This window comes from Helicoverpa armigera, chromosome 15, assembly GCF_030705265.1.
Source record: "Helicoverpa armigera isolate CAAS_96S chromosome 15, ASM3070526v1, whole genome shotgun sequence".
In the NCBI taxonomy this organism is placed as follows: Eukaryota; Metazoa; Arthropoda; class Insecta; order Lepidoptera; family Noctuidae; genus Helicoverpa; species Helicoverpa armigera.
Window position 1 is genome coordinate 6359202 of NC_087134.1, and position 25140 is coordinate 6384341.

General features: G+C 39.1%; 1 protein-coding gene across 1 annotated transcript in view; it reads left to right on the forward strand.

The window, feature by feature from the left end:
• The window catches only part of LOC110370532 (membralin), an 82401-nt gene that overhangs the window by 22361 nt on the left and 34900 nt on the right, over window positions 1-25140 (forward strand). Inside the window, exon 9 of the mRNA XM_064037973.1 lies at window positions 17442-17574. Coding sequence (XP_063894043.1) covers window positions 17442-17574 — 133 coding nt within the window. The remainder of the gene's footprint in view (window positions 1-17441; window positions 17575-25140) is intronic.

Below are 25140 nucleotides of genomic sequence, written 5' to 3' on the forward strand. Positions count from 1 at the left end.
ATACATACACAATGTTCTTGAAAACCGCAAATATAAATTTGTTTCCTATTTTTTAAGTTTTAAGGTTTTTATAATTTTCCCTTTATATGTAGCTAATAACCTATCTTGGTGCCAAATTTGAAGGTTCTAAGTTTGCTAGAAGTACCTTAGACTTTTGATGATCGGTCAGTGAGTGAGTCAGTGACAAAATGGTGTAACTTTGATCGCTCATAACTCGTAAACTGTTTATTCAAATGTCTTGTAATTTTGAGACTGAGCTTGTTCTAATACTTACTCTTGGTCATCGAAAACTTAAACTCTTAGCTTTGTTCACATGGAAGATACAGGGGGCTGAAATAGCCGCGAAACGCTTCGAGAAAAGATAGTACGGCCGTGCCCGTTTTGCTCGAGTCTTGGCTGGGGCACTGCCGTGCCCTCAGATATGATTTTCGTCAGTTTACAACTTTCTTACTCCAATCTTGTTATGTGTTCAAATATTCTCGTTGCACCCGAAATTCAGTATGCAGTTAAGAGGTGTTGACGTGAGACAGCTTTGCACCCTATTATGTTCAGGCAAATTAGTGCTCCAAGAGACACGTGAATAACTCAAGATGCTTTTCGAGCCAACAAATTAATAGTTGCGACATCGTCAGGCTCAGGGGAACTTCGGTACATGCGGCTAAGTGTGCCGTACAAACACGCGGCGTATTCACAGGGTGTATAGAAATTAACAATAATTTTGATGGTGTTGAAGGATCAATTTGTGAAATAAAATTTATTTGAGCTAATTTAAAAGATATGTGGTAGGTAGGTTATGTCTGTAAGTTTGGCAACTAAGGCGTCAATGTAGATGCAGGAATACAGGAATAAAAAAATCTCTTAAGAAGTATAGTTTTAGATTGTTTTACAAAATATAATTTTGTTAGCTGCCATATAATGTCACATTTTCATAAAAGCAAGTGATTCCTCCATCTTGATCATAGATTTTTGCATCGCCCTGTACGTTACGAATGTGTACATCATTATAGCACGGATGCTACTTAGAATATAAGCAGCTCCTGCAATATCACATGGAATGCTCACGTTCCAAGCAAAGCACTGCTCTTTGACGTTTGTAGCTTTGTAAAGGTGCTGCACTATCTTTTTGAAGTGAAGACATGCTTATTGGCACTGCTAGGCGACACTATTAGGCGATATTGTGAAGGGTACGCAGAAATATGTCTGATGAGGGAAATACAAGGTTGCTGCTTGACTTAAAAGTTCAATAATAAGAGGGTGTGGTAATTGCAGGTGAATTGGTGATGGTTTCTTACTCGATTATTTTGTCTACTTCCTTGTAGCTGCTAATATTCAAGTTATGATATCTCTCGCGTGAACTAAGATTACTCAGTTCGGATGATGTTTCGGATTGAGTTTTGCTTTGAGGTTGATGACCTTCTTATTAAAGGAAGACGACGAGGCTGTCCAGTGTCCAGTATCTACTTATCATGATGATTTAAAGATTTCGAATTTATAAAAACTTTTTGTTGTTCTCAAGTAGAATGTTGCTATTGCATCAGACAGAAGAAGGGTGTCTTATAAAATTCCGTTGATGAAATAACATGTTACTCGTGACGCCATCGACATATACCTGTGACGATCGTGTCGACAGTACGTGATGGTCCCACGTTGGGCGCCACTTGCCCCTACCAATGTTTACCTTTCGTAGTCATACCATTTTTTCCTTTTTCCTTGTGTTCGAGAATTTGGTGTGTCGAGTGTCTTGGCACGTTAGTAGGTCGGTCGATTCAACAAGTAAGTCGGGCCCGGCGCCTGTTGCGCGCGGCGGGCGGGGGCGGGGCGCCTGTTGCGCCTCGCAGACGCCTCAACCGCCCACCACGTAACGCCTGTGCTTTGCCCATAATGGAGATACTTTTGACCCACTTCTACATGATCGTACATTCGGAAGGCGATAACCCGATATGGGGCTCGGAGAAACGGGCTCGACTTGAATAGTCGAATGGTGATGTTTACGATTCGAAATAAGCGGATGCCGTCAAGTTTGGGTGCGATTTTAATAATTTATTTTGATCTATTGTATGTAGTGAGGGTTTAAGATGTTCCTCTTTTCTGCTGGTAATGTTCTCGTATCTTTTTACTTTATCATGTACGTGTCCTACGAGTTATTCTTGAAAGTTCTTAAAGAAATTTTAATAAAAAATGACGATAGCTAGTATCTAATACTTATGAGATACAGGCATTCCATTTAACTATTCAAAATACCTAATGACCTAACTAAGTTCCTGAAACCGAATTGCTTTTCTGCATAAATAAGTCATGAAAACTTCACCTTCACCCACAAAAGTGGTTATGCCTAATCATGTTCTGAATTATACATATTTCGGAATAATGCAATAAAGAACTTCTAGAATATTCGAGTTGACTTATCCAAGTCAACTAAGTCGAAGTGAACAACTTATTCTTATTCAATTTGCTCTTGAGCAATTCCAGGTCCGAATTTATTCAACAATAAACAAGCAGGGGCTTCTTGTACTTGGTAAACAATAACAAAAGCAAAAGCTGAAAGCTCCGTGAAGTTACTGCTAATGAACGATTGATTAGCCCCACTGTGTACTTTATAATGCTATATTTTCGACACCGATAATGAAACCAATTGTTAATCTTACCGCTTTGATGTTATGGTTCAATGTCCTGTGTGCCTAGAGAGTAAAGTTCTGTATGTTGGTATGTCATGCTCCAATTTATGCATATGGCGAAAAGAGCAAGAAAAGTGTAATTCCCTGATTTTTCATCTTGTTACAAATAAACACAAAGATGTGTTCTATCTACATAAAAAAACGAATTACATAATACTAAATAAACTTATTCCACAATTAGGCACCGTCTTCACCAAAAACAATAACTTATAAAAAAGCCAGAACGTATCACAGTAGGGATGTATTGCCAATGAACGTCTCATATGTTCTGGTTAATATTTTCTGCAGGCTTCATTGAACATGACATAAGGAACTGCATGACTATCCGTCATGAGCGTTTCGAAATATTGGGCCTCCAAAGTACGTTTGTCTAGGAGTCGCCACGAAGAAGAATTTCACCGTATCGTCGATATAAAATCTTTTGAAAAGGAAGTAGCTCTTAAATCAGTACATATTTCGAAGCACACCGAAGAATGACAAGCTTATATAAAATACCCACAACGCTAAAAAGACATATTGAGTGATTAAAAACCAAAACGGCGAAAAGCTATCCCTGAAGGAGGCATAGAAGGCATTAGGACCTAGTTTATTTTGATTCTAAAAAGCAAAAATGCCGTCGAATTATATGCGCAGTTCAATATACAAGACTAGTCTCTTCTCTGTTATATCTAACTCAATTTATCTTATGAGCTCGCATAGGATTTCTAATCTTGAAGTTAGCCACGTGTACCCCAGTATTGCATATCGACTGATTAATATAGTCCGTCTGCTCGTCTGTCCGTCGTATGGCTTCCGACAACTTACTTTTACTTACTTATACTGAGTACAGTTGAGTGAAAAAATGTATTTGAGATACTAAAATACAATTTCCATATACTGGTTACTTAAACCAAAATTGGTTTCACACTGTCAGCCAAAATCGATCCTATGCCAGAGCTGCTATCTAAATAAGGAAATCCAAAAATATAAGAAGTCTTCCAACTAATAAAAGTCCATAAAATATGTCATCTTTCCCGATCCCCATCTCTTTGAGGTTCTTTTTAGTAGTCATTTCGGGAGACTTACGCATTTTAAATTTCAATCTGTCCCCGACGATGCTATCTTGCGCCGCTCGTCTCCGGGTCGGTACTCGTGAACTCTGAAAAATGACTACCTAAGAGATTATTTTCAATCCGTTCTCGGCAGCCACCGAGATGTTCGGCATATTTAATAAGCTCTATTATCTACATCACTCTTGTCCGCGAGGAGCAGACGTTTCAATTACACCCGGTTCAGATTGTGTACTTCTTAGACTTTGTCCGTCAGATAAGCGTGCCTTGTCACTTTCACATTTATTGAATTATCCTTGTCGAATCTTCAAAAAAAATGAAATAAAATCTGGTCAATGTATTCGAACGCGGAAAACAATAACGTGGAAGCAAAGGTGAGGCAGTGAGGGCGAGCCTATTTCAGCTGCGCTCGTGTTTTTGTTTGCTCGCGCATCGCATCACGTTTTCCGCGAGCACGTACCGACGCGCACGCTGAATACTAATGGATAGCAGCGGATAGACGCCGCACAGGTCGCGCGTCCGAAAATTGGATTCGCATCGCATACACTGCACATGGTATTAACGCCCGGCCGTCCGAAACAATGCCCAATCAAATGGAGTGCGCCTGCTCTCCTTTCGCGCGCCCACCCGGTTATTATATTGCTTGTTAGATTTTGTTCAAAACTATTTGATGAACAAATGTTTTGTCAATCCATATCCGATAGGCCATTGTAATGTGAGTGCTCGCCATATTCATGATATTCTACATGAAAAACAAAAATTGGAATATCGGGTATTTTTAGTCCAGGTATTATTGGATTGGGCAATGGTTTCGGCCGTATTGCATAATAAGGCTTGTGGAACGCGCGTGACGAATTATAATCTGCTTCGGAGCCGTAATCCCAGTGCATCGACGTGGAGCATGAATCGGCATTGTTTGTACGTTGCACCACACGGTTACGGATACAGAGCCGCTCACTGAATTTGATTGTTGTTTTCATTTTTAGCCTTTTTTGGGATTCCCGGATATTCAACGAATTTCGTAGTGTCTCTATAGGCGCAGTTCTAACAAAATGGTCTTTTGAACTGGCAGATAAATTGGAATGTTAGTATTCTATAAGTAATGTTACAATAAAAATAATGTTACACGTCAAAATTCCAGTAAAACCAGTATAAGCTATCGAGCGCGTCCTATCGATTAAATCTCCGTTCAGTATGAAATATTGTCGAGTATCGGTGAGACCGGTTATTAATTTGCAAAATGTTCGTAGATTTTCGATTCGTGCCGAAGCTCTTAAGCCCGTTACTAGCGCAGGCCGGTCGACAATGGAGGCGACTACGGTATGGTTGGATTACTGCCCCCCTTAGGTGTCCTGCTCCTACAAATGGGGATTTAATTTGCCGTATCCGTAAATACAATAGCCGGAAATTTGTTTGCCTCCCCATCGCCTCACTCATGTCCACTGCACTCAAGATACTAATGAAATACGGCTAACCTATCAGGATGTTTTAAAGAGCCTGGTGAATTCATTTGCGCCTGCCTGCCCATTTGTTTATTATGGTCTCAAAATATACACTAGGTTTATGTCAAGGAATAAACGCAGATGATTATACGACTAAATATTCAGTTAGGCTTTGGGTGTCGGTCGCGTAAAACAATAGACCGTGAGCTCGGGTAGCATGACGGGGCGGCCATACGAGACGCCGATGACGTCGCATTAAAATGAAATCCATACGGGGATGATTGATGAGCGCCGCAAACACACCACGCCGCGCCCGACTCATTCAATTTACTGTCATCACATCCTATAGAGTGCAGTTTTATTATAATGCTCCACGAGTTTTCGGCTGTCCGATAGCCGATGAAATTGGCTCGTGCAAACGTTAACATAAAAATCTGCTATCGATTATTGGACGATCAAAATGTGTAGTATGTAGGCAGCTCCCTTTCTTACTGTGGATATTGGGAATACAAATCCGTCTAAAGATATACGCTTTGTTTGCCATAGTCAAAGTGTCATACGTAGATTCATATAAGGCTAGCTATCCGACGCTGGTTCATCTGTCACGTCTGTTTGGACAGAGATGCATTTCGGAGCTTCTCGAATTCACCGCTCCGCATGAATCGATGATGGGAATCTGTCATGACCCGGTCGTCTAGAATTCTGTTAGTTCAATCCATAAACCCTTACGTAACTTGTTTGAATAAAACCAGCCAGTAAGCTCTTACAATTCAATAAAACGTTGAAGCTTGTACCTTTATTTATAAGAATAACATTATAATAGAAATAGAAATTGGAAGATAAAGAAACCAATTACAAATACACTTTGTTCATCTCTTGACAGCTAATATTTTAACAGTGGCTTGTTGTTCTAATAAACGCCGGTTCTTAGAATTTTTATTTCTTACCGCAATTGCTGGCGATGTGATTATCTCAATAATTTGTCTCGTTGTTCCCGGCAGAGCCTCGTTTGGCCGCGAGCACTGTCTTTATGGCGGATTCAGTCCGGCTTGTTTGTTCAACACAACTGGAAAATTAGCCGGAGTGCTTTTTTATTACATTTAAACCTGCTACGTTATAATGTTTCGTGGAATTCTTTAGACGTTGGCGTTTTAAATATCTGTTCACTTCTAGATTGTATTTTAATTTAAATCTAAGTTGAAATTAAATAAAAAGTCAAACACAGAAAGTATTCTTAATTGCAGATTTTCTCAAGTTCTTCACTTCATTATCTTACAGCGTTAGTGTAAATGTAATTTTTTATGAACATTCCGATGCGTGGATAATGAAAATTGCAACTTCTCTGCCAATTAGTGTTCATCAACACACGTTCAAACCGCGAAGTGAAGCGAGAGGCGGCGAAAAAGTTTCCGTGACGTCATTAATGTACAATGTTTTCATATCTTAAGTAATTTGTAATAGGATATCTTCGCTAGTTATAAGTTGTCTATCGGTACGGCGAGACGAGGTGGGCGCAAGTTTGTAATAAGAGTTAGTGTCTGGAAACAACTCGCCAGTTGGAGTTTTAAGAAGTTTCGCCCCGTTTGTTTGATTCTTCTATCGTCGTGAGCCGATACTTCGGTCCCAGCAACGAGTGCCACTGATACTTTTATTATTTCCTTATGGACTTAGTGCAATCAAGTTTCCAACTTGTTTACGATAATGGAATTTATTGTTTATTTCTGTTGCGCTATGTACTTTCTCTTGAGAGGGAAGTTTTCAATAAATATTTGTATTTTATTCTATTGTGCGCCTATTAGCGTTAAGTCTCACCTGATTACTGCAAATGCTATGGCAAATTATAATTTCAATAACACTGGTTCTTGTGTTTAGACAGTATCTTATCGGATGGTTTCTTATTTCTCCCATCTATGTTAAGTCTTAACCAAACAAATACAATTTATAATTCTGAGTACATTTCTATATATTTCTATAAACCTAAGATTTGTTAACATAGGTGTAGCATCTCCTTCGACCCAGTTCACATCGTATCTAGATTGCCGGCTGTAAACTCCAGCGATGCTCACTGAAACGAATTAGTATAATTGATAAGCCTTCGCGATGCACAAGTTAGATTTATTCACGTACCCTTTCTCAACGTCAGTATATTGCTAGTGTATCTAACAAGTGTGAAAAGGAAACCTTGTCATAATTTAAAGATAACGCTCCAATAATACTGAGTATGATATGCGACTCGCTAGATCATGATGCTCAGTCAGCTCAACTCCATCGATATCGAATCAATCAGTTCTTAATCTAACTGCTACCAGTAATCAACATTTATTAACAGTTTTCGGTATTACCTCGTTGACCGCATTAACTGAAATCACGCCCCACGAACAGTCCCAGCGGGTATCGGCATAATCACATCAGTGCCACATTTGATTTGCACGAGATCTATCGAAAATTGCCGCGCACCTAACTCCGCTATCGATAATAACTTTGAAATGAACTGAAATAGGAGCCAATGCTTATCTCCTTTATTATTAATCCACACTCGATAGGATCTCGGCCAGACGCTCAGTTTTATCTCAGATGAAAGCTGAAACTTTGCCTGTACGTTCTTTCCTTTGCATTTAATTGAGAAAACTTTATTTTTGCTCGGGAACAATTTAAGAGATTAGTTTGTGCCTAGGCTATGTTGTAACCTTTATTCCTTGCAGCACAGAATTCTCTCTAGGAATCTAATTGATGGTTAACATTTCTATTCAGGAATAAAAGAAACACTGCCTAAACTAAAAGCTTATGATAACAAAAAGTTATACTACGCTACATACGTTTTGCTACGCCGTAGCGACGTAGCATCATTGCGTAGTAGTTGGTAGCAAGCGTTGTTGTTGAAGTTGATGATGATTCGTATCTACTTTTAAACTGAACCATAATGTCTTAGTATTTAGCTTCAAAGTAGTAGGTATTTGGCGTAGCATTGATTTAGTTTCAAAAGTATAATCCTTTCCCTAATTAACTTAGAAAATACACACGAAGCTAAACTCTTTAAATTGAATCAACGCTTTAGAGCTGATTGCAACCCGAGTATTTTCACAAAATATATAAAAAACAAAGCTTCGCACAACACATTAAAGTGTTGGTAATGCTTAGTGGACTCACGTTCCGAGGTGTAAACCCCGATAGCGTCGGGCTTAATCTTACTAAGTGAATTACTCTGTCGGTACCTTCGCCACGTTCCTTTCGCTCATGGAATTAAATAACCGAATTTTTCACATGCACATTTCGTACAGCTTCAATTCCATGAATACAGTTATGGAAATAATTTTGGTACTACGAAATAATTTCCACCTCTGTGTTCGTGTAATACATACAAACGTGACAGACAAACAAAACTTGTTCAATTTTATCAAAGAGTACGTCAGAAAATTTAATTACGGCACAATATTTGTCGGACCGTCACAGCGCTTTGATATGTGCCTCATTAAATAAAATCAGTTCATTTGATACACATTTTGTCTTGTAATGGAAATAATTATATTATTTATGGAAATACAATGTGTGTCAACTGTAAAGTAATCACAGTTGAACAACAATGTGTATAACGCAGGTAAATATCACCAGTGTGTTGAAATTTAAAATAACTTTTATTAAATTGGTTTTTGTGTTTATTATACACTTCCGTGTGTCAAATTAAAGGGTGAATTTCAAACTGACAAGAGTCAGTTAAATTGTTGATTATTTTACATTAAAATAACGTTTTGAATCACTAACAACATTCTTTTAATTTCTAGTTAGTACTGAATTGATAAATTAAATAAATTAAGGCTAATCAATATGATATGGCTTATGGGTTGTTACACAAAGAACATGTTTATTTATTGACGAACTTAATTTCAAGACTCCAAAAGACACTCTTCTCAGGAACACAAGATCACAACCTATTTGTACCTTTCCACGTCAGGAATAGATGTCTCCGTGCGGTTATCGGCGGTGTCGAAATCGATGATGGAACAGCGGTATCGCAACGTACTCTCGTAACCGGGCGCCGAACGTAAAGTGAGCCGGACCAGTCCGAGCACCAATCTGCCAAGTGAATTACCCCGACGAAATCCGACGTAATCTCATGAAAACTGCCACTTTGACGATACAAGTGAGCTGCTTATGGTGTATGATTATTATGATGTGTTGCATCGATGGGTTGGGATTTTGGGTGAGTTTGGATCTTAGAATTCTCAATCTTGTGTGGATGCTACTTTTCCCAATGACGTGGTAAAAATATCCTTTCTAACTATAGTGACTTCGATGACTGTCGACCGAGTAACTTATAATACCGACAACCGCTGTAACAGTAATCCCTGAACGAAAAATCTCACGTTATAATACTGTAGCGAGTTTTCGATTAAACCGTCGGACGGCCGACAAGGCAATAACCCACGCTTTATGATAAAGTTAATTAGATAGAGCATTCGTTCCCCCGAGCAAGTATACAGATGAGACGCTGTACGGAAAGTCTCTTGAAAAACGCGAAGAAAATGGTAACGAAAATCAACAGACTTACTTCCGCTATTTGACGCTCGCGTAGACCTAATTGGCTGTAAAGATAAGGAGTGCTTGGTGGAGGGTATTTGAACTTTCAAGTAGGATCACGAAGTCAATCCGGTCGGATGGTTGAAATACCCTCTATATTTTCATCAGATTATGAAAATACCTCACGGTGTCTGATATATGCGGTTCTCAGTACCTCCCCTTTAGTTCCTCAAGTTTTGTGAAAAACAGTGCGGTGTTTGCGACGGTTTTACCGCACAACGGGCCCACACATGAGTTTAGTGATTCATTTCGAAGTTTGCGAAGAACGGACGCGACGCCGTGCTCGCCTCGAGGTATAATTAGTTTCGTGATCGGCTGCCGGGCGCGGCCCGGTCAGACGGACGGGTAAAAGTCAAACAAAACACGGATATCGACGCATATGCGACTGCATGCACACTAGTCCTCTCGCCGACCGACTTCATTATCAACCAAAGAAATAAATTCAAAGTCAGGATTCATTTCATGCCACCGCCGGGACAAATGTTGAATCTGAATTTCAAATTGTATTTGTACTACAATAAATATATTTGCTGCCGTCCCCGTCCGTATTGCATTTCATGGTAAATAAAAACTAAAAACAGGTTTAGTTTGGTAGTCAGAATAGAGCGGATGTTTTCAGTCAAATTCTGTTGCAACGTTGTATAATATTGTCGTTGGGCGTTTTAATATTGGCGGTATGGAGCGGTGCTCTGAAGCGGCCTATTTACGGATCAAAGCCTGAGTAAATGGGTTGCCTGTATTGAAGAATTAAGTCAGTTTGTGTAAATTGGTAACATCCGGCGTGTACCGGAAGCTGCAGGGAGGCCGCCTCGGCTGTGCAACTTTTGATTACTTATACGTTGCCGCATCCATGCCGCGATCGGCTAGGCATCTTATTTGAATTTATGTCACGTTTTTAAATTAGGAGGTTTGTTTCAGTTAATGCAATCATTTTATTTAGTCAATACAGTAGTATTGACTAAAGAAAATGATTGTAATAATGAAATAAGTAATACACATTGCCGTCAGCTCATCTTGCTATTTGTTTATAGGTTATTCAGACTACAAAGTTGTAATACAACAAAATCCATCTACTACGTTATAAATATACCTTCGTTATAAAACATTGTTGAGTCAGTCATGTGGGAGAGTCAATATCGCTCATATTTAGTTTTTCGCCGCACTTTTATAGGTTGGCCGTGTTAATACAGAGCTATCGTAGTTTTAAATCGAATCCCGCAATATTGCTTGCGCGGCCCTCCCAGGTGAATCCACCTGGTTGATTTTCATTTTCATTTCGCAATGCATACACTACAAACTACAATGCTGTGATTCTTTCATGAAACTAATATAAACTTTATTACTGTGACATCGATATGTCGGCTTTCGCTTTATTAGTGTTGTTGTTGCCATTGGATTAGTTCATGCGATTGCGATACAATATGCATTAGGTTATCTAGTTTGATGTTTCTACGAGTTTCTATATCGATTCTAATGCAATTGAAGTTAATAAAGATACACATATGTGTTTATTTGTTGGGCAGTAAAAATGAAATACCAATATTACATTCAGAAATTACATTTGTTCGTACAATCATTCACTTTCCATGTATCATACAGATTATTTCAACTATATAAATACGAACTAACTTATCATAGGTACGATTCTTCAAGATGGCGTTTTCCTCGGTATTCGAGAGCGTTCGTTGTATCAGTTTCCAAGTCGCATGGTGTTCAATTGCACGGAGCCGAATTGCACTCGCGTCGGAATGGACCCCGCTAGCGCTCAATGCGCTTTATATGACTGATACTCGTAGGTATTCCAGTACAAAATGTTCCACATATCGGGGATGCTTTGCAAATGCAAGACATGATGTAGTCATCGGGTGATTGGATTCTTATGTACCTGTTTAGGTTTTTGTCGTTTATAGTCCTAAAGTAAAGATTTTATTCGTCATTAGGTAATTTATTGCTAAATTTGTCACTCTTGAAGGTCTTGTGAACGACCAATTATGGTGAATTTGATTAAAGTATATGAAGTTACAATGTAATTAGATTAAAGGCACCGTAATCTAGTAACCGTAAAGTAGTTAGTTCCAGTAGCATCGGGTGCACATCGCTAACCAGTATCCATGTGAAACCCCGGGAAAATCCTTTACATTTTTAGGCAAAAAATCGCTTCACTGCTTAAAACGTTGGCAAAGTGTGAGGATATTGAATTAGTGGCGGATTTTGCATTTTTTTCCTGACTGTGAGACAAAAAGGCGTGGCGGCGCCCGTCGGACGATGAATCAATTATGTTACGTTGACGCGGCGGTGCGGTAATTCGATCCGTCGGCAAATGTTGATTCGACCGCGGGGCATGTCCGCCCGTGGTGGCCAACCCGCCAACCCGCCAACCCGCAACCCTCCAGGTCGCGCCATCATGCGCACGACTCACTGATCCACTTTCACCTCACCTAAAATACTACGCCTTAATTAAAATACGCACATCCAAACATGTAACCGATTCTCAAATGGATTTCCAACTATTAATGTACGGTTGTTTCAGTATTGACAGCCCGTTTAATAGGCTTAATTATGTTCTACCATTTGTATGGATTGCTTAGGAGCATCACACAAAGCTCGTGGTAAAATTGTGTCCTCGTTGAACGTAATTTTAATTAAGCTAATGCTGTAAGTCTTTAAAGTGGTCCCATTATAAGATTTTTCATTACATACCTCAATTGTAAGGTTTAATTAACAGTCTATTTAAAATTGCTTCTATAATATTGTTTAAACCATCTTTTTTTACCTAAGGATTCAGATTCAGTATACAGATTGAAAAAAAAATTCTTTTCACCGTTTTCAAGCAGCGAAAAATAACATCAAAGTCTCATAGATAATTCGGAAAAATCGAGAACCACGAGTAGCGTGTACGCATAACAATAATCAGCTCAATGTTGGCTGGAGGGAGTCAGGCAGCAGATTTCAGGCGAGTGGCAAAGCGGATTATCGAAATTAACCTCTTCAACGGCTCTAATGATCGACTTTTCCACTCGAGTGCCAGGGGTTCCTCTCAACCGGTACAATCGCTGATAATACCCACTTACAAGTAAAGCATAACTTCGCCTTTTAAATATGTTGCTTTTGCTACTCAATTTGTTTTAATAGTGAATGAAATTTTAGGAAAATTAAAAACAATTGCTAAGTAACTAAGTCCTTTTGCTCTTAAAAAAGGTGCAATAGGTAGGTTCACATTTTTTGTCTCGCTCATCACATCAGTTCAATCAGCATTGTTAAAAATAAAATTAGCTTAGAATAAAATCAGTTAACCAAAGGTGTCCTATAAACCTAAACGTGTCTAGTTTTACAGGAATCAATTTGCAAATCTTTCCATTGTGAACTGTTCATAAAGGCTTTCTATATTAGGTTGTTGCAATCGGGGCCTAATCTCGTACGGGCACGGGACTACAATAGGCGTTATTAGCATGCATGCGTCCCGTTCGATACAAATTGGCGATGAGGCTCCGACGTGGTGAGCTGCTTCTAGCGTATAATAATGTTCTAGCGTTGTAAACTGGAACATAGGGTATTTAGAATTTGTATTTTTATTGTATATAGATGTGTTCTTGTTGTCGGTACGTTTGAAATGTTGTAGCTCTGGATTTATAACTATTCCAATGCGCGGGTGTATGTACGTAGTTATCGGAATTAAATTCCATACGTTTGAGTTAAAATTAATTTCAGTTTGATGTATGATTTTGAATATTTACCATTAAAGTGCCTATTTGAGTTTGTGGACGGCCAATTTAATTAGTAAATGGAATGTTATGGAAAGGAATTTATTCAATAGTTTTAGTTGTGTAATTTGAAATATTCTTCTTCAAATATTGTACCGGAACCTAATACATTTAAATATTAAACTTTGTTTCATAAAGTACTTACTCGAATTTGATAATAATGGGCATGTTTGATTTGCTAATAAAGTATAGTATAAAGACAAACTTTATAATTTCAGTTCCACAGGCAAAAATTTGGATTTTGTTTTACAAAACTGGAGGACCAATGTTGTAAGACGTATCCCAACTAATCATCTATATAGTCAATTGTGATTAACTTATTTTATTATCTTCATAATTTATATTTGATGTAAAACGTAAGTGCGACTCATAAAAGGTACTTCGCAAAAAAAAGTGGCCAATGACCCATCTTTGCACATTTTAGCAATATACCGACATTACTAAATTGATTGTATAAATCGGCAATGTAAGCGCTTTTTGCTTCCATAGTTTTAAAGTGGGAATTTACTGTTGACCACACACTTATATTTTATAGAGCGTTTCAAAAACAAGGCCTTTTTTTACACATTGATTTTAAGCGCACTGTTATATTTACCTCATCCTGGCTAATGTGTTCAACATTCATACATCCTCTTTGAATTTTTTAAAACCAACATAAATCAATTTCGACATGCTGCCAATGAAAGTCGTCTCAAACGACACAGACAGTAAAGCATCTCTTGTAACAACTATTAATTACAGTGTACAGGTCACGCTAAGGTTTAATTTTATGGGTCCAAGTCATTGAATCACTCCCTTAGGATCTGGATCATTAAGTGGGTAAATGGTTAATGAAAATAGAATGAGCACTAAACATCGAAGCGGAATTTCGCCAGTCACCTAGCCGTCGTTAAATGTTGTTATCGTCGCGATTAAGTAACAAAACAACTTGGCTGGAGGGCGCCGCGGGGAGGCGCGGGGCGCGGGCTGCGTCGCGAATAATAATCTCAGTTTACGACGGCAGCCGAGTGAATCAATAAAAACACTAATAATGCACAGACGTAATCCGGATCGTGCAACGTCGCGATTACCGGCACTAACGAGATCGTAAAGACGGATCTCCAATGCACGGCTTAGCCGAAACATAAGCGCCGCGGGTAGGCTACACTTGATATATGAGTGCCGCCAGATACGGAACGGATTTTATGAAGCGTTCATTTCGTATTACCTACTTTCCAAATATAGACCTACTGTAAAATACTGAAGTTAACTTCTTAGCAAAAGTCGTTGTTCAACCTACGCCTCCAGCTTCTAAAAGGAACAATCAAAAGTAACAGATTTTTGTAGAAAGAACCCTAAACCGGCACAGTGGATCCATTATTCTCAATTTGCGCCAAGTTGAAGCAAGCGCGGACGCGGCACGCCGGCAGACGCGGCGGGTGTCCCCCTTGATTAAACCCCGGGAAGTAAGAACTAACAATTTGTGTGCATTCCTGCATTCCCCACCGGTTTATACACTAGCTCCTGAATTGCACTTCAGCTTACTAGATTCCATTTTACCTTAGAATTTCATAACTTTTATTACTTTGTTTTTGAAAGAGACTTCTTGAAGATGTTAACTAAACGAAAGTTTAGCACAATTTTGTTTCAGTTATGATTGCTTGCGGTTTGTTGAGATTGCTTGTAAGTTGTGTCATTTATTCTTAATTATGCTGGAGATAAAGTGCTGGAATTTACTTTTATCCAGTTTATCTCTCAACTCATTTTGCCCGTTTAAAACGTGATTAAAAATAATTATAATGCGTACGTCGATCATGTACGTTTGGGTATCCCGACACGTCTCACAAACATGTATATGTGTCGTGGCGAGCTGACGAGGGCGACGCGACCGCCTGCAGTCCAGGCCCTGCCAGTGACACGAGCTACGTAAACGTATCGATGCCTGTCGGTAGCCGAAGCCTGCCTGCTAACGCGTAATTCAACGCTGTATTTTTTAAAGCCTGTTTTTCATAGTTATTAAAATACCCTTTGTGCTCTGTAAAGTTTTTGCATATATTGGGCTGCCACGTTTCAATCAGCTTTTCTCGAACATTAAAAAAAGTTTTTTTTTTTGCGTGCACCATTTTATTCTGGGTTATGTTTACCTTAGTAAAAATACAGTAGTTTGTTTCTCGTATCATACACGACGTTCGATTCGTGTTTCGATAATTTTACAGAGATTCGTGTCGACGTCTGTCGCGCGTGCCTCGCTCCCATCTCGGGCGATCTTCGCGTAGCGCCGGAATTAAAATTAATAGCGGACGGGCGAAGGCACGTCGCGGTAGGTCCGACCCGGTCCCAGTAATTTGTTTACTCGTCTCGCTCAGGATTACGTCGCATGCTCCGTTGAATAGGTAACTCCCGGTGACTTTTCATAAGTATCAGTCAACCTCCACTTGGCTCTGTTAATGAATTTTTATCGTTTTAATAACTTTTGGCGAGCTTGAGCTTTTGCTTTTCTTTTTATGTGTTCGTTCCAGGGTTGAAGGGTTTTAAAAATTGCATTACTGTGGTATATCATGTGGTATTTAGGTTTATTTATAGTTATTCGTATCATTCAATTGACTAATTGGAAATAATTTCTGATATAAATAGTTTTTGATCAAATTAATACAACAAAGCAGATATAATAACACAGCAGTTTTCCCTGACATCGATCGCGGCACATATTTAACGACAAAAGCTCTCCAAATTGGAACAAATCCCGTACATGGAATTTCATTAACAATATCGCCAAGTTTAGAGCGCAGACGTGGCACGTATATAATTCAAAGCCGGAGTTAATTGACCGAACACGGTTATGAATGCTACGGCTAAACGTCGCCGGAGCCGGGTCGAGTGTCGGGCGGTTGCCGGCGGACTTCCGATCGCACCCGCCTGTGTTTATTGTATCAGTGTCGAGGCTCATCAAAATGCAAATAAGGCTCGCCCAGGCCGCGGCGCCGGACAGTTGTCGGTGCTGTATTGAGTTATAATCCTCACTACATTCCGGTCCTCTATGTTCCCTTGTTTCGACCGTATTGTGTCTGCCAGCGTTGTTCGCTTTCAATTATTTTGATGAATGTGCTTATGGTTTTTTGGTTCTTTTATTTTTGAAACTAAGACTGGGATGACTCTTAGATCTAATAATAAACCAATCTTAATCAAGAGTCATAATGAGTCAGTAATTTTGTCGGTATCAGTTTCAAGTCGTTAGCACATAGCTTACATATAAGAACATGTAGCGAAATCAACGCTTTTGTATAGGACTTAATCATAATAAGACACCGAAGCGCATTCAAACATAACCAAAGACACGAGCAGAGAAGCTTATAAACTCAGTACATGCAACGTCTTCGTGTGAAAGATACAGGAATGAATCGTTCGGGGTGTAGCAGTATGCAGTCGTTTAATAAGCTCCTGGCTGGCTGGTCGGATTTCGGTCGTTAGCGCGTAATTGTCGACACCTAATTAGTCCCGACACTGGAGCGCGAAGCTCCGGTGTCGAGCTCACACATGACCCGCGATATTTAACGCGGCGCGACATCGCCACCTCGCCCGACGCCGATGTACTTGCGATGCGGTTGAGATGCTTTATTAACTCGCTTTTGTATATCATCACTTTGATTTTTGAAGTTGGAATTCATTGCTATGGGTGAAGGCAATGTTGTAAGGTGGTGGTTACTGATTTTGGATAGTACCTATATTTTTTAAGACTCTTACTTCTTTCTTTGTGACTTAAGGCGCTTCTCGTGGTTAAGCACTACGTAGGTCCTTAAAATGGAGTTACAATGCTAAGTGTCAGGGACATTCTAAGAAATACTTTTCAATCATCAAAATCTTGCGTCATGTGCTTACCCATCTTTTTAGTTACCCAAAACCCCTCTACTAACCAGGTCTGCGTGTTAAAACAACATTTGTAATCGAATGTCTTGTTCACAGGTATGGAGGCGATTATGTCGGAATTCTTCAACGACACTACGACGGCGTTCTACATCATACTGATAGTTTGGATCGCGGACCAGTACGACGCAATCTGCTGTCATACCGCCATTGCTAAACGACACTGGCTCAGGTAAGTGGAGTCTTCTCACTGGAATATGATAATACAATCCGTTTTAGGGTGGTTTTGAAGATTGCATTTGATGTGCTGGAAAGGATTTTTTGCGTTCGTTTTTAATGTGACTTATAGGAACAGTCTTCGTGTGATGGTTCTAGTGTTATCTTTTCAGACTTTATCTGTTATGACCGGTTCCTTAACTAGCTGAAACTGGCCATTAATGTTACTAATCTCTATAAATTGTCTTCATTCTAAATCCAGTCGCAATTACTTCACAGAGAATAATTTTGCAGCCTCATTTGAAAGTTGCAATATTTGACATCTGTTTGCCTATTCATTGAACGCAAAGGCCTTTTACTATTAAAATGTGTCCTGCTTGCTGTGGCGAGCTATTATTGTTATAAAATTAATATACGTTATGACGTCCATCGAGACATACCATATTGTTGAACACCTCTATTGGAATGTTCGGTCACGTTTATTTTATTTTTATTTTTTATTTTTTTTCTTTTGAGGAACAGCAAACAGTTACATTATATAAACTTACAAATAATATAACAATGACTTGTTGAGGTCATAATGTAACCCACAACGCTATCCACAGGTAAACATAAAAATTTAGAGCAGAAATTCTAATCGCTAGGAACATTAACATTACGCGTACGCGTGCATTAGCAGTACGCGTAACAAATAACAAATAGGGAGACAATGTAAACATGACTTTTAGCAAAATATATTCATAAAAAGGAAAGAGGAGTTTAAAGATGACAAAATTAAAATGATTGTTATTAAGAGGTTTGGGTTTTAAGTAGGGAACTATGAAGGAGGCTTTTGAACTTATTTATGCTACAATTGAAAATATCAATGTTTATAAAGGTGACGTTATAAGTGTCAACCATACGGCGGATAGGTGAGCGCAGGCCCGAATTAGTACGACAGGTGTTCAGCGCAAAAAGAGTGCCTGGGCGCACCTGTCGCCTGTGAATGGTTCTTGGTACAGCATAACAGATCATATTATTTAGATTTGTACAGTTAAATTTGTTTCTGACTATATTATACAAGACAGTTGCCTCAAGGTACTTTCTTCGAGAGCTAAGGGGAAGGAGTTTGTATTTGCTTAGTAAAGTAGGATACGGCAGGTAAGCTTTATGACATCTATAATGCATTGCACGCAAAAATTTGTACTGGACATTCTCTACCATCTCAGCGTATTTTATGTAGAATGGATTCCATACCGAAACTGCATACTCTAGTTGCGAACGAACAAGGGCTTTGTACAAACATAAATACGATGTGGTTTTTTTGAAGTCAAGAGTAGACCGCATGACAAATCCGAAAAGTTGAAAAGCTTTGCTGACTATTTTATTGATGTGTAAGTCTAGGCATAGTTTGGTGTCGAGTATAACACCAAGATCGCGGATTGATTTCAGTTGAGATAGAGGCTCATGACAAAGGTTGTAAGAGTACTTAATTATGTGTTTATTTTTAGTAAATGTGAGGAAGTTGCATTTCGCACCTTTTTTTGCTGACACCAGTCTAACCAAAGGGTATCGGGTTGCCCGGGTAACTGGGTTGAGGAGGTCAGATAGGCAGTCGCTTCTTGTAAAGCACTGGTACTCAGCTGAATCCGGTTAGACTGGAAGCCGACCCCAACATAGTTTGGGAAAAAGGCTCGGAGGATGATGAGGAAGTTGCATTTGGGTAAACTTAGCTTAAGTTTGTTTTTATGGCAGTAATCTGTCAGTCTGTCCAGGTCTTGTTGGAATAAAGTAGAATCATCAACACTTTGGATGGAATTGTAGACCTTCAGATCGTCAGCGTACATTAGAAACTTTGTATGATGGAAACATTGACCAATGTCGTTAACGAAAATGTTAAATAATAATGGCCCAAGGATAGAGCCTTGTGGGACGCCTGATGTGACCTCGATGACCCTTGAAGCATGACCATTGATTACTACTCTTTGACAGCGATTCAAAACATAGGAGGCAAACCACCGCAATAAATTGCCTCGAATCCCATTAAAAGATATTTTATTAAGCAGCAGTTCGTGATCCACTTTGTCAAATGCCTTGCAAAAATCTGTGTATACGGCGTCTACTTGCAGTCCGTTGTCAAAGCTATCAAATAAAAAACTGGAGAAAGACAGGAGGTTCGTAGTGGTAGATCGCTGTTAACGTTGACGTTAAACGAACATATTCAATTATTCACAATACCTACATCAAATGTTGAGTTCATGGAATTCGTTAATGAGGACAAACTATGTCCGAGCCAAATATTTAGCTATAATTCGATTTGTACTGCGTAATTGGCACATAAATTGTTATATTTCTAGTTATGAGCTCCGTTAATCATCAAACAAACCTCAAAATTCCTCGCTTCATACTTCTGTAGTACCTACATTGCTTTTCTGATTCTGGTTTCTTACCACACACATGAACTTAGGTGCCGTATTACAATTTGAAAGCAGGTGCAAATAAATGTTGACTAACTTCAAACCTTAAAAAGCTCAGTAAAATAAATGTAAGGACACTGTAATTGTTTGTTTATATATGCTCCATATTTGTACTGGGCTCATTATTTTGTGTCACTTGTATGCTTGTGTACATATCGACATATTGCTCGGCTGACGACTGTTATGCGGCTAAGTATTTACTTAATGTACGATTGATGTCTAACAAGCGCGTATTTCATATTCAAGCATATTTTCTGATTTTATGGTCCCCCTATGTAGGTTCCTTTTGACAGTCTTGCGTGGAAGACGGAAATGTTGAGTTGCATAAATATTTATTGGGGTTGTGTTTAATTAATTGTTTGAATACGTATATCTTCTGATCAATACCTACATGCGTAAAAATCATCCATGAGTTTCAAATGTTTCTTCATGTTATCTGGCAGACACACTCAACAGACTTGTTTTGCAGATAGATCCTTTCAATTATATCTTCAACTATTCTAGATACAGATATCAATTGTACAGTTCTGTTTGTTCGGGCACTTTGTTTTTACGCCTACTTCTGTCGCGCGTGTTTCTCCTTAATCAAAAGGCGTCCGGGCACGAAGCAATTTGGCTGGCCGTCCGCGCGGGCAATAAGGAGTGAGCGCTATTAAAACAAGCGCAAATAAAGCAAATTGAAAACGGCACCGCTTCCCCCCTTGGAGAGGGCTAGTAGTACCGGCCCCGCGTCCTCGGGCACCCCGCAAAAACAACGTACTGTCGTCTGGAGAAACCTCTTGCTTCATCTAACTGCCACATATATCTCGAGAACTATCGATACGTGTACCGTTACACGACTCGATACATGTCTGTTTTGCTCGTTACACTCGAGAGCTCTACACATTACACGTTATACTTATTTTAACATGCAAAAATGATAAAGTTGTCTCACAAAGAAGGCTAATAACAAATTAATTTTAATATAAGCTGCTCTAAAACATAATAAAATAAAAAATGGAACGCTTTTCAGAACAAAGCAAAATAAGATACTTTAACTGTTCTAGCCAGTTCTTTGTCAATTTAATTTCCCGTGCTCGCTTTACTTTATACATTAAAGTGCTCTTCTGCTCTATGTATCCCATCATATTAGCTGTGATGTAATAAAAATATTTAAAAAATATTGCAATTTTCCTCTGGCGGCCTGTGTGAAGCTTCAGTCAAGGGTAAAAAGTTCATGTCACAATATAAAATGTAACGTTCTTAATGACATAAAGGGAAAGTGTATGAAAAAGCTAAAAGAGTAGTTAGTAATCGAAGGGACATTAGCGACAAATATCGTCGATATGAATGGTAATAAGTACTTAAATAAATGAAATAAGTATATGTACTTAGATACATATTAATTACCATTTGTATTTTGCAATGAGTCGCAGATATGGCATCAATAATAACTCCTATTCAATGTATTTTTTGAACGATTCATATTTTAACACTTTTCAAACCAAAAAAACCGTATCAGGTGCAATATCAAGAAAAGGCAAGCAACCCTGGTTTGTCTGGGATGTTAAAAACAATGCGTAATTTAATTAACCACGAGCAATTTTAATTAACTAGTCAATTCCGGCGAGTAATTACCGACATGCATATTTTGAAACCATGCAGTTTTCATATTGTTGCGGATTTCTCAATTTCAGTAATAAGAATGGATATTTTAATTATTTTAAAGTTTAACATGTTACTTACATTGTAAATTCCATTGTAGGCTGGTCGATAGAATGTTTGATTTGATAGAAGGTTCATAAGGTGCAGTCGCAGGATTATTTTACTGTCTTGGCTAGTATCAGATTGTGAATTGACATTCAGTTATTGAAATCTTTTCGTCTCCACTTCAGCCATCTTCGCTTTGGTGATCTCTTCCTTAGTTTTCAATTTCTACCAACACAATTTTCCCATGCCTTCTCAAACCCTCAAAATTAGAACATCTCTAATTAGTGTCCCAATTGCGGTTTACAAAACGATTCCGTGTCAGTTCGTATGCAACGTGTTAATAAGTGTGTGGCCAGTGTTTGCGAAGGGTTAGCCCTCGACTTGTCGCGGACGCGGTCGTGTTACGTGGCCGGGGCCCTGCGGCCGGCGACCGCGTGACGATCGGCTCCCCGCATAAATCTCCGCGACCGCCAATTAAGGCCCGCCCCGACAGTTTGTCTACGACGCCGCCCTGATTGCTTTCACTGCGACACGGCCAGCCTCTCCGTATGTGTGCGGAACAACTCTTAAATTGACGAATATACGGCGCCAATAACATTGAAAATGCCTCGAAATTCAAGCGGTGATACTCCGGTTTAAATTAAACCGGCATTTTTTTGTAAGATTCTGATCACCATTTGTCATCACTAACACTGCGAACTTCATTTTATTCGATGTGTTTCAATCACGTAGACTTAAAAGTTCCCAAAATTATTCAAAGTCACAAAACAATCTTACAGTGAAAAAGTTACACACATTTGTTATACTGTCGCAACTCCCTTCTTGCATTCAATTACGAATTTGACTTCTGACATTGAGTGCACCCCTGTTCCCATTAATAACTACCCCGTGCCCTTGTCAGATCGATAACCCTTTATTTGTGCACCTAACAATACGTAAACGTTTATTGGTTTTTGTGACGTTGCTTTTGCATGTTTGAGAAAAAGCGGTACGAATCGGTGTAAAGATTGATTAATACCTTAATAGGTCAGCGATGTATGTACTGGAATACAATTAAAACCGACTTAGCTAAAAATAACTGATCATTCATTGTACTTACTGAATTCTAAAGCTAGCTTTTGCTTGAATGAAAGTATATTTGTGATAAGTATACAATCATATGCTTTTGAAAAATAAACTTAGTTCATCAAAAGTATTCTTCGCAGAACTGGGGATCAAATCCACGACTACACAAAGCGGTTGAAAGCATTGCTCGTTACCACTGGGCCAATGACATATAATGCGGTAATATGTGTGCGATTTTATTTATAAGCGTGGTGTGAGAGTTGACGCGGGCGTCGTTAGGGGTGTGCTTCTCGTGTGTCATTTTAAGGATGTGCCAAATTGAAGGCTCCAGCGTTATCGCGAGGGGAGTCTGATTTATGCCCCGGGACCGTGGCGCGCCCCCGCGCCTTCGATCAGAGCTTTATTCACTCGGCCGAGGTCAGTTTTCTTATACGAACGACGCCGTAATATGGCCGCATTTATTATGAGGGCTACGAAAATAACGCGTTAATAATCTCGACGGTGACGTCAAAGCTTTGATGCGTTCCGTGTGCAGTATTATGTAATAACAGGGAGTGCCTCATAATTTGAGATCAAAAGTAGCTCCTTGCGATGTCGAGGGTGTTGAATCGATGTTATTATTAAATGCTAATCTAATTAGGTTGTTCATTTCGTTAGATGATGAAGATCTAGTACTAACTTACACGTTAGATAATAATTTGACAAAGACTGAATAAAAATATTATCTCCGCTTCTGAATTTCTTTTTCCAAGACACCTCACATGAGTGCAGGTGCCAAATAAATGCGACATCGTGGTCCACAATAAACGCATCGTGTCTGGTACGGCAGTAAACCTGCTTGTCTCAAGTTTGCAGCGGTTTAACGTTCCGCCTCGTTGCGGCTGTTATAGTTTTACGTCCGCGCCACGCAATGCTACGACAACTGTGTTAATTGGACGTGTTCGCTGTAAAATGTGAACGGTAATGTCCGTTTTATAGATGAGTGTTTTTATTTATGAAAGAAGATGTAGGATTTGCTTGTTTTAAAGCACGATAAAGCTTTCTGGAGATTTCACTCATTTTATTTTTTCATATATTTTCTTGTTCAAGAAAGAATATCCGTTTTGGCCGTTTTCATTTGGCTGATTGACCAGCGTACATCGGAATTTTTATCAAACCTTATCTAAGTACGAATTATAAACACAAATACGCCTGTAACTTCAGTAAAATCAGGACGAAATGTTTACGAAGTAAAACTTTGGTAGTGGACACATAATTGAAACATTCATAACATATTTTCATTGAATACCTTATTTTATTTTATTTGGCACCCTTATTTCTAAATGCGGTTTATGAGCAGTGTTTTGGTCCTGTGACACTAGGCCGTTGTCGCCGTGGGTCGTGCGCGCTCAACCGTGTCTCGAATGCGTGATGACGGCTGGCAGCCAGCGTTAATTACGCCTCACCGAACAACGTATGCCGAAAACACTCCCAACTGTCCCTAATAGATCCTTGTAAACTGATGTCGGAAAACATTTCGTGGTCTTACAACAGCTTAGCGTTATTTTTCTTCGCGTTCAGAATATTCTTAAAAGGTCGCTTGTCAAGTCTGCGTACTTTGAATCTGCTGCAAAAATTAATAAAATGTTTTATTGGCTTAATACTAAGGTACAATTATATTGGAAGCCCTGGCTCCTGAGCTAGGTGAGACCTGTGTTACAGGAGCCAGTGTCTTCACCCGTTTTTAGAACAACACTTTATATGCAATACAATTTATGAACAAAATGTTTAACTGTAGGCAAGGTACATACGAGTAAATAGAGAAAGAAATAAAAATGAATGACATGCTTGCTTTTGCAAAACTTAAACGAATGTTTCACAGTTTCATTTCTCTAATATAGCATTTTATTTGAAAAAGACACAATAGAACAGGGAGAATGACCACGTCTACCAGTGATAACTTTACAAATTGTTTACAAGTGTACATAAATCAAAATAATCCACAATTAAATCGCAAATGAGTGCGATCGGCGTATGTCGCAGAGGCGATTAGTCGCGGCCGTCAGATTGGCGCCCCGGGCGGTGCACAGTGCTCTCATTAAAATACGCTGGTCAAATATGGTTTAGTATGGTTTTGAATATGGAATATGGTTTGGAATAGTATGGTTGAATCTCCACTGAATCATTTTGCGGCGTCAAACTGTTATGAAATCCGTGGGTAAAATTATTTTCAGTATTTATTGCGAGTATACAGCGATTTTCTTTCTGTCGAACATGCTTTTAACATGTATTGTCCATCAGAGCACCAGATGCCCTCCACATTTCGTCTCCACACATCCCTTACCTTAGAATGATAGGTGAAAATTATGTAGCCAAAAATGTGTCTCTTTCAA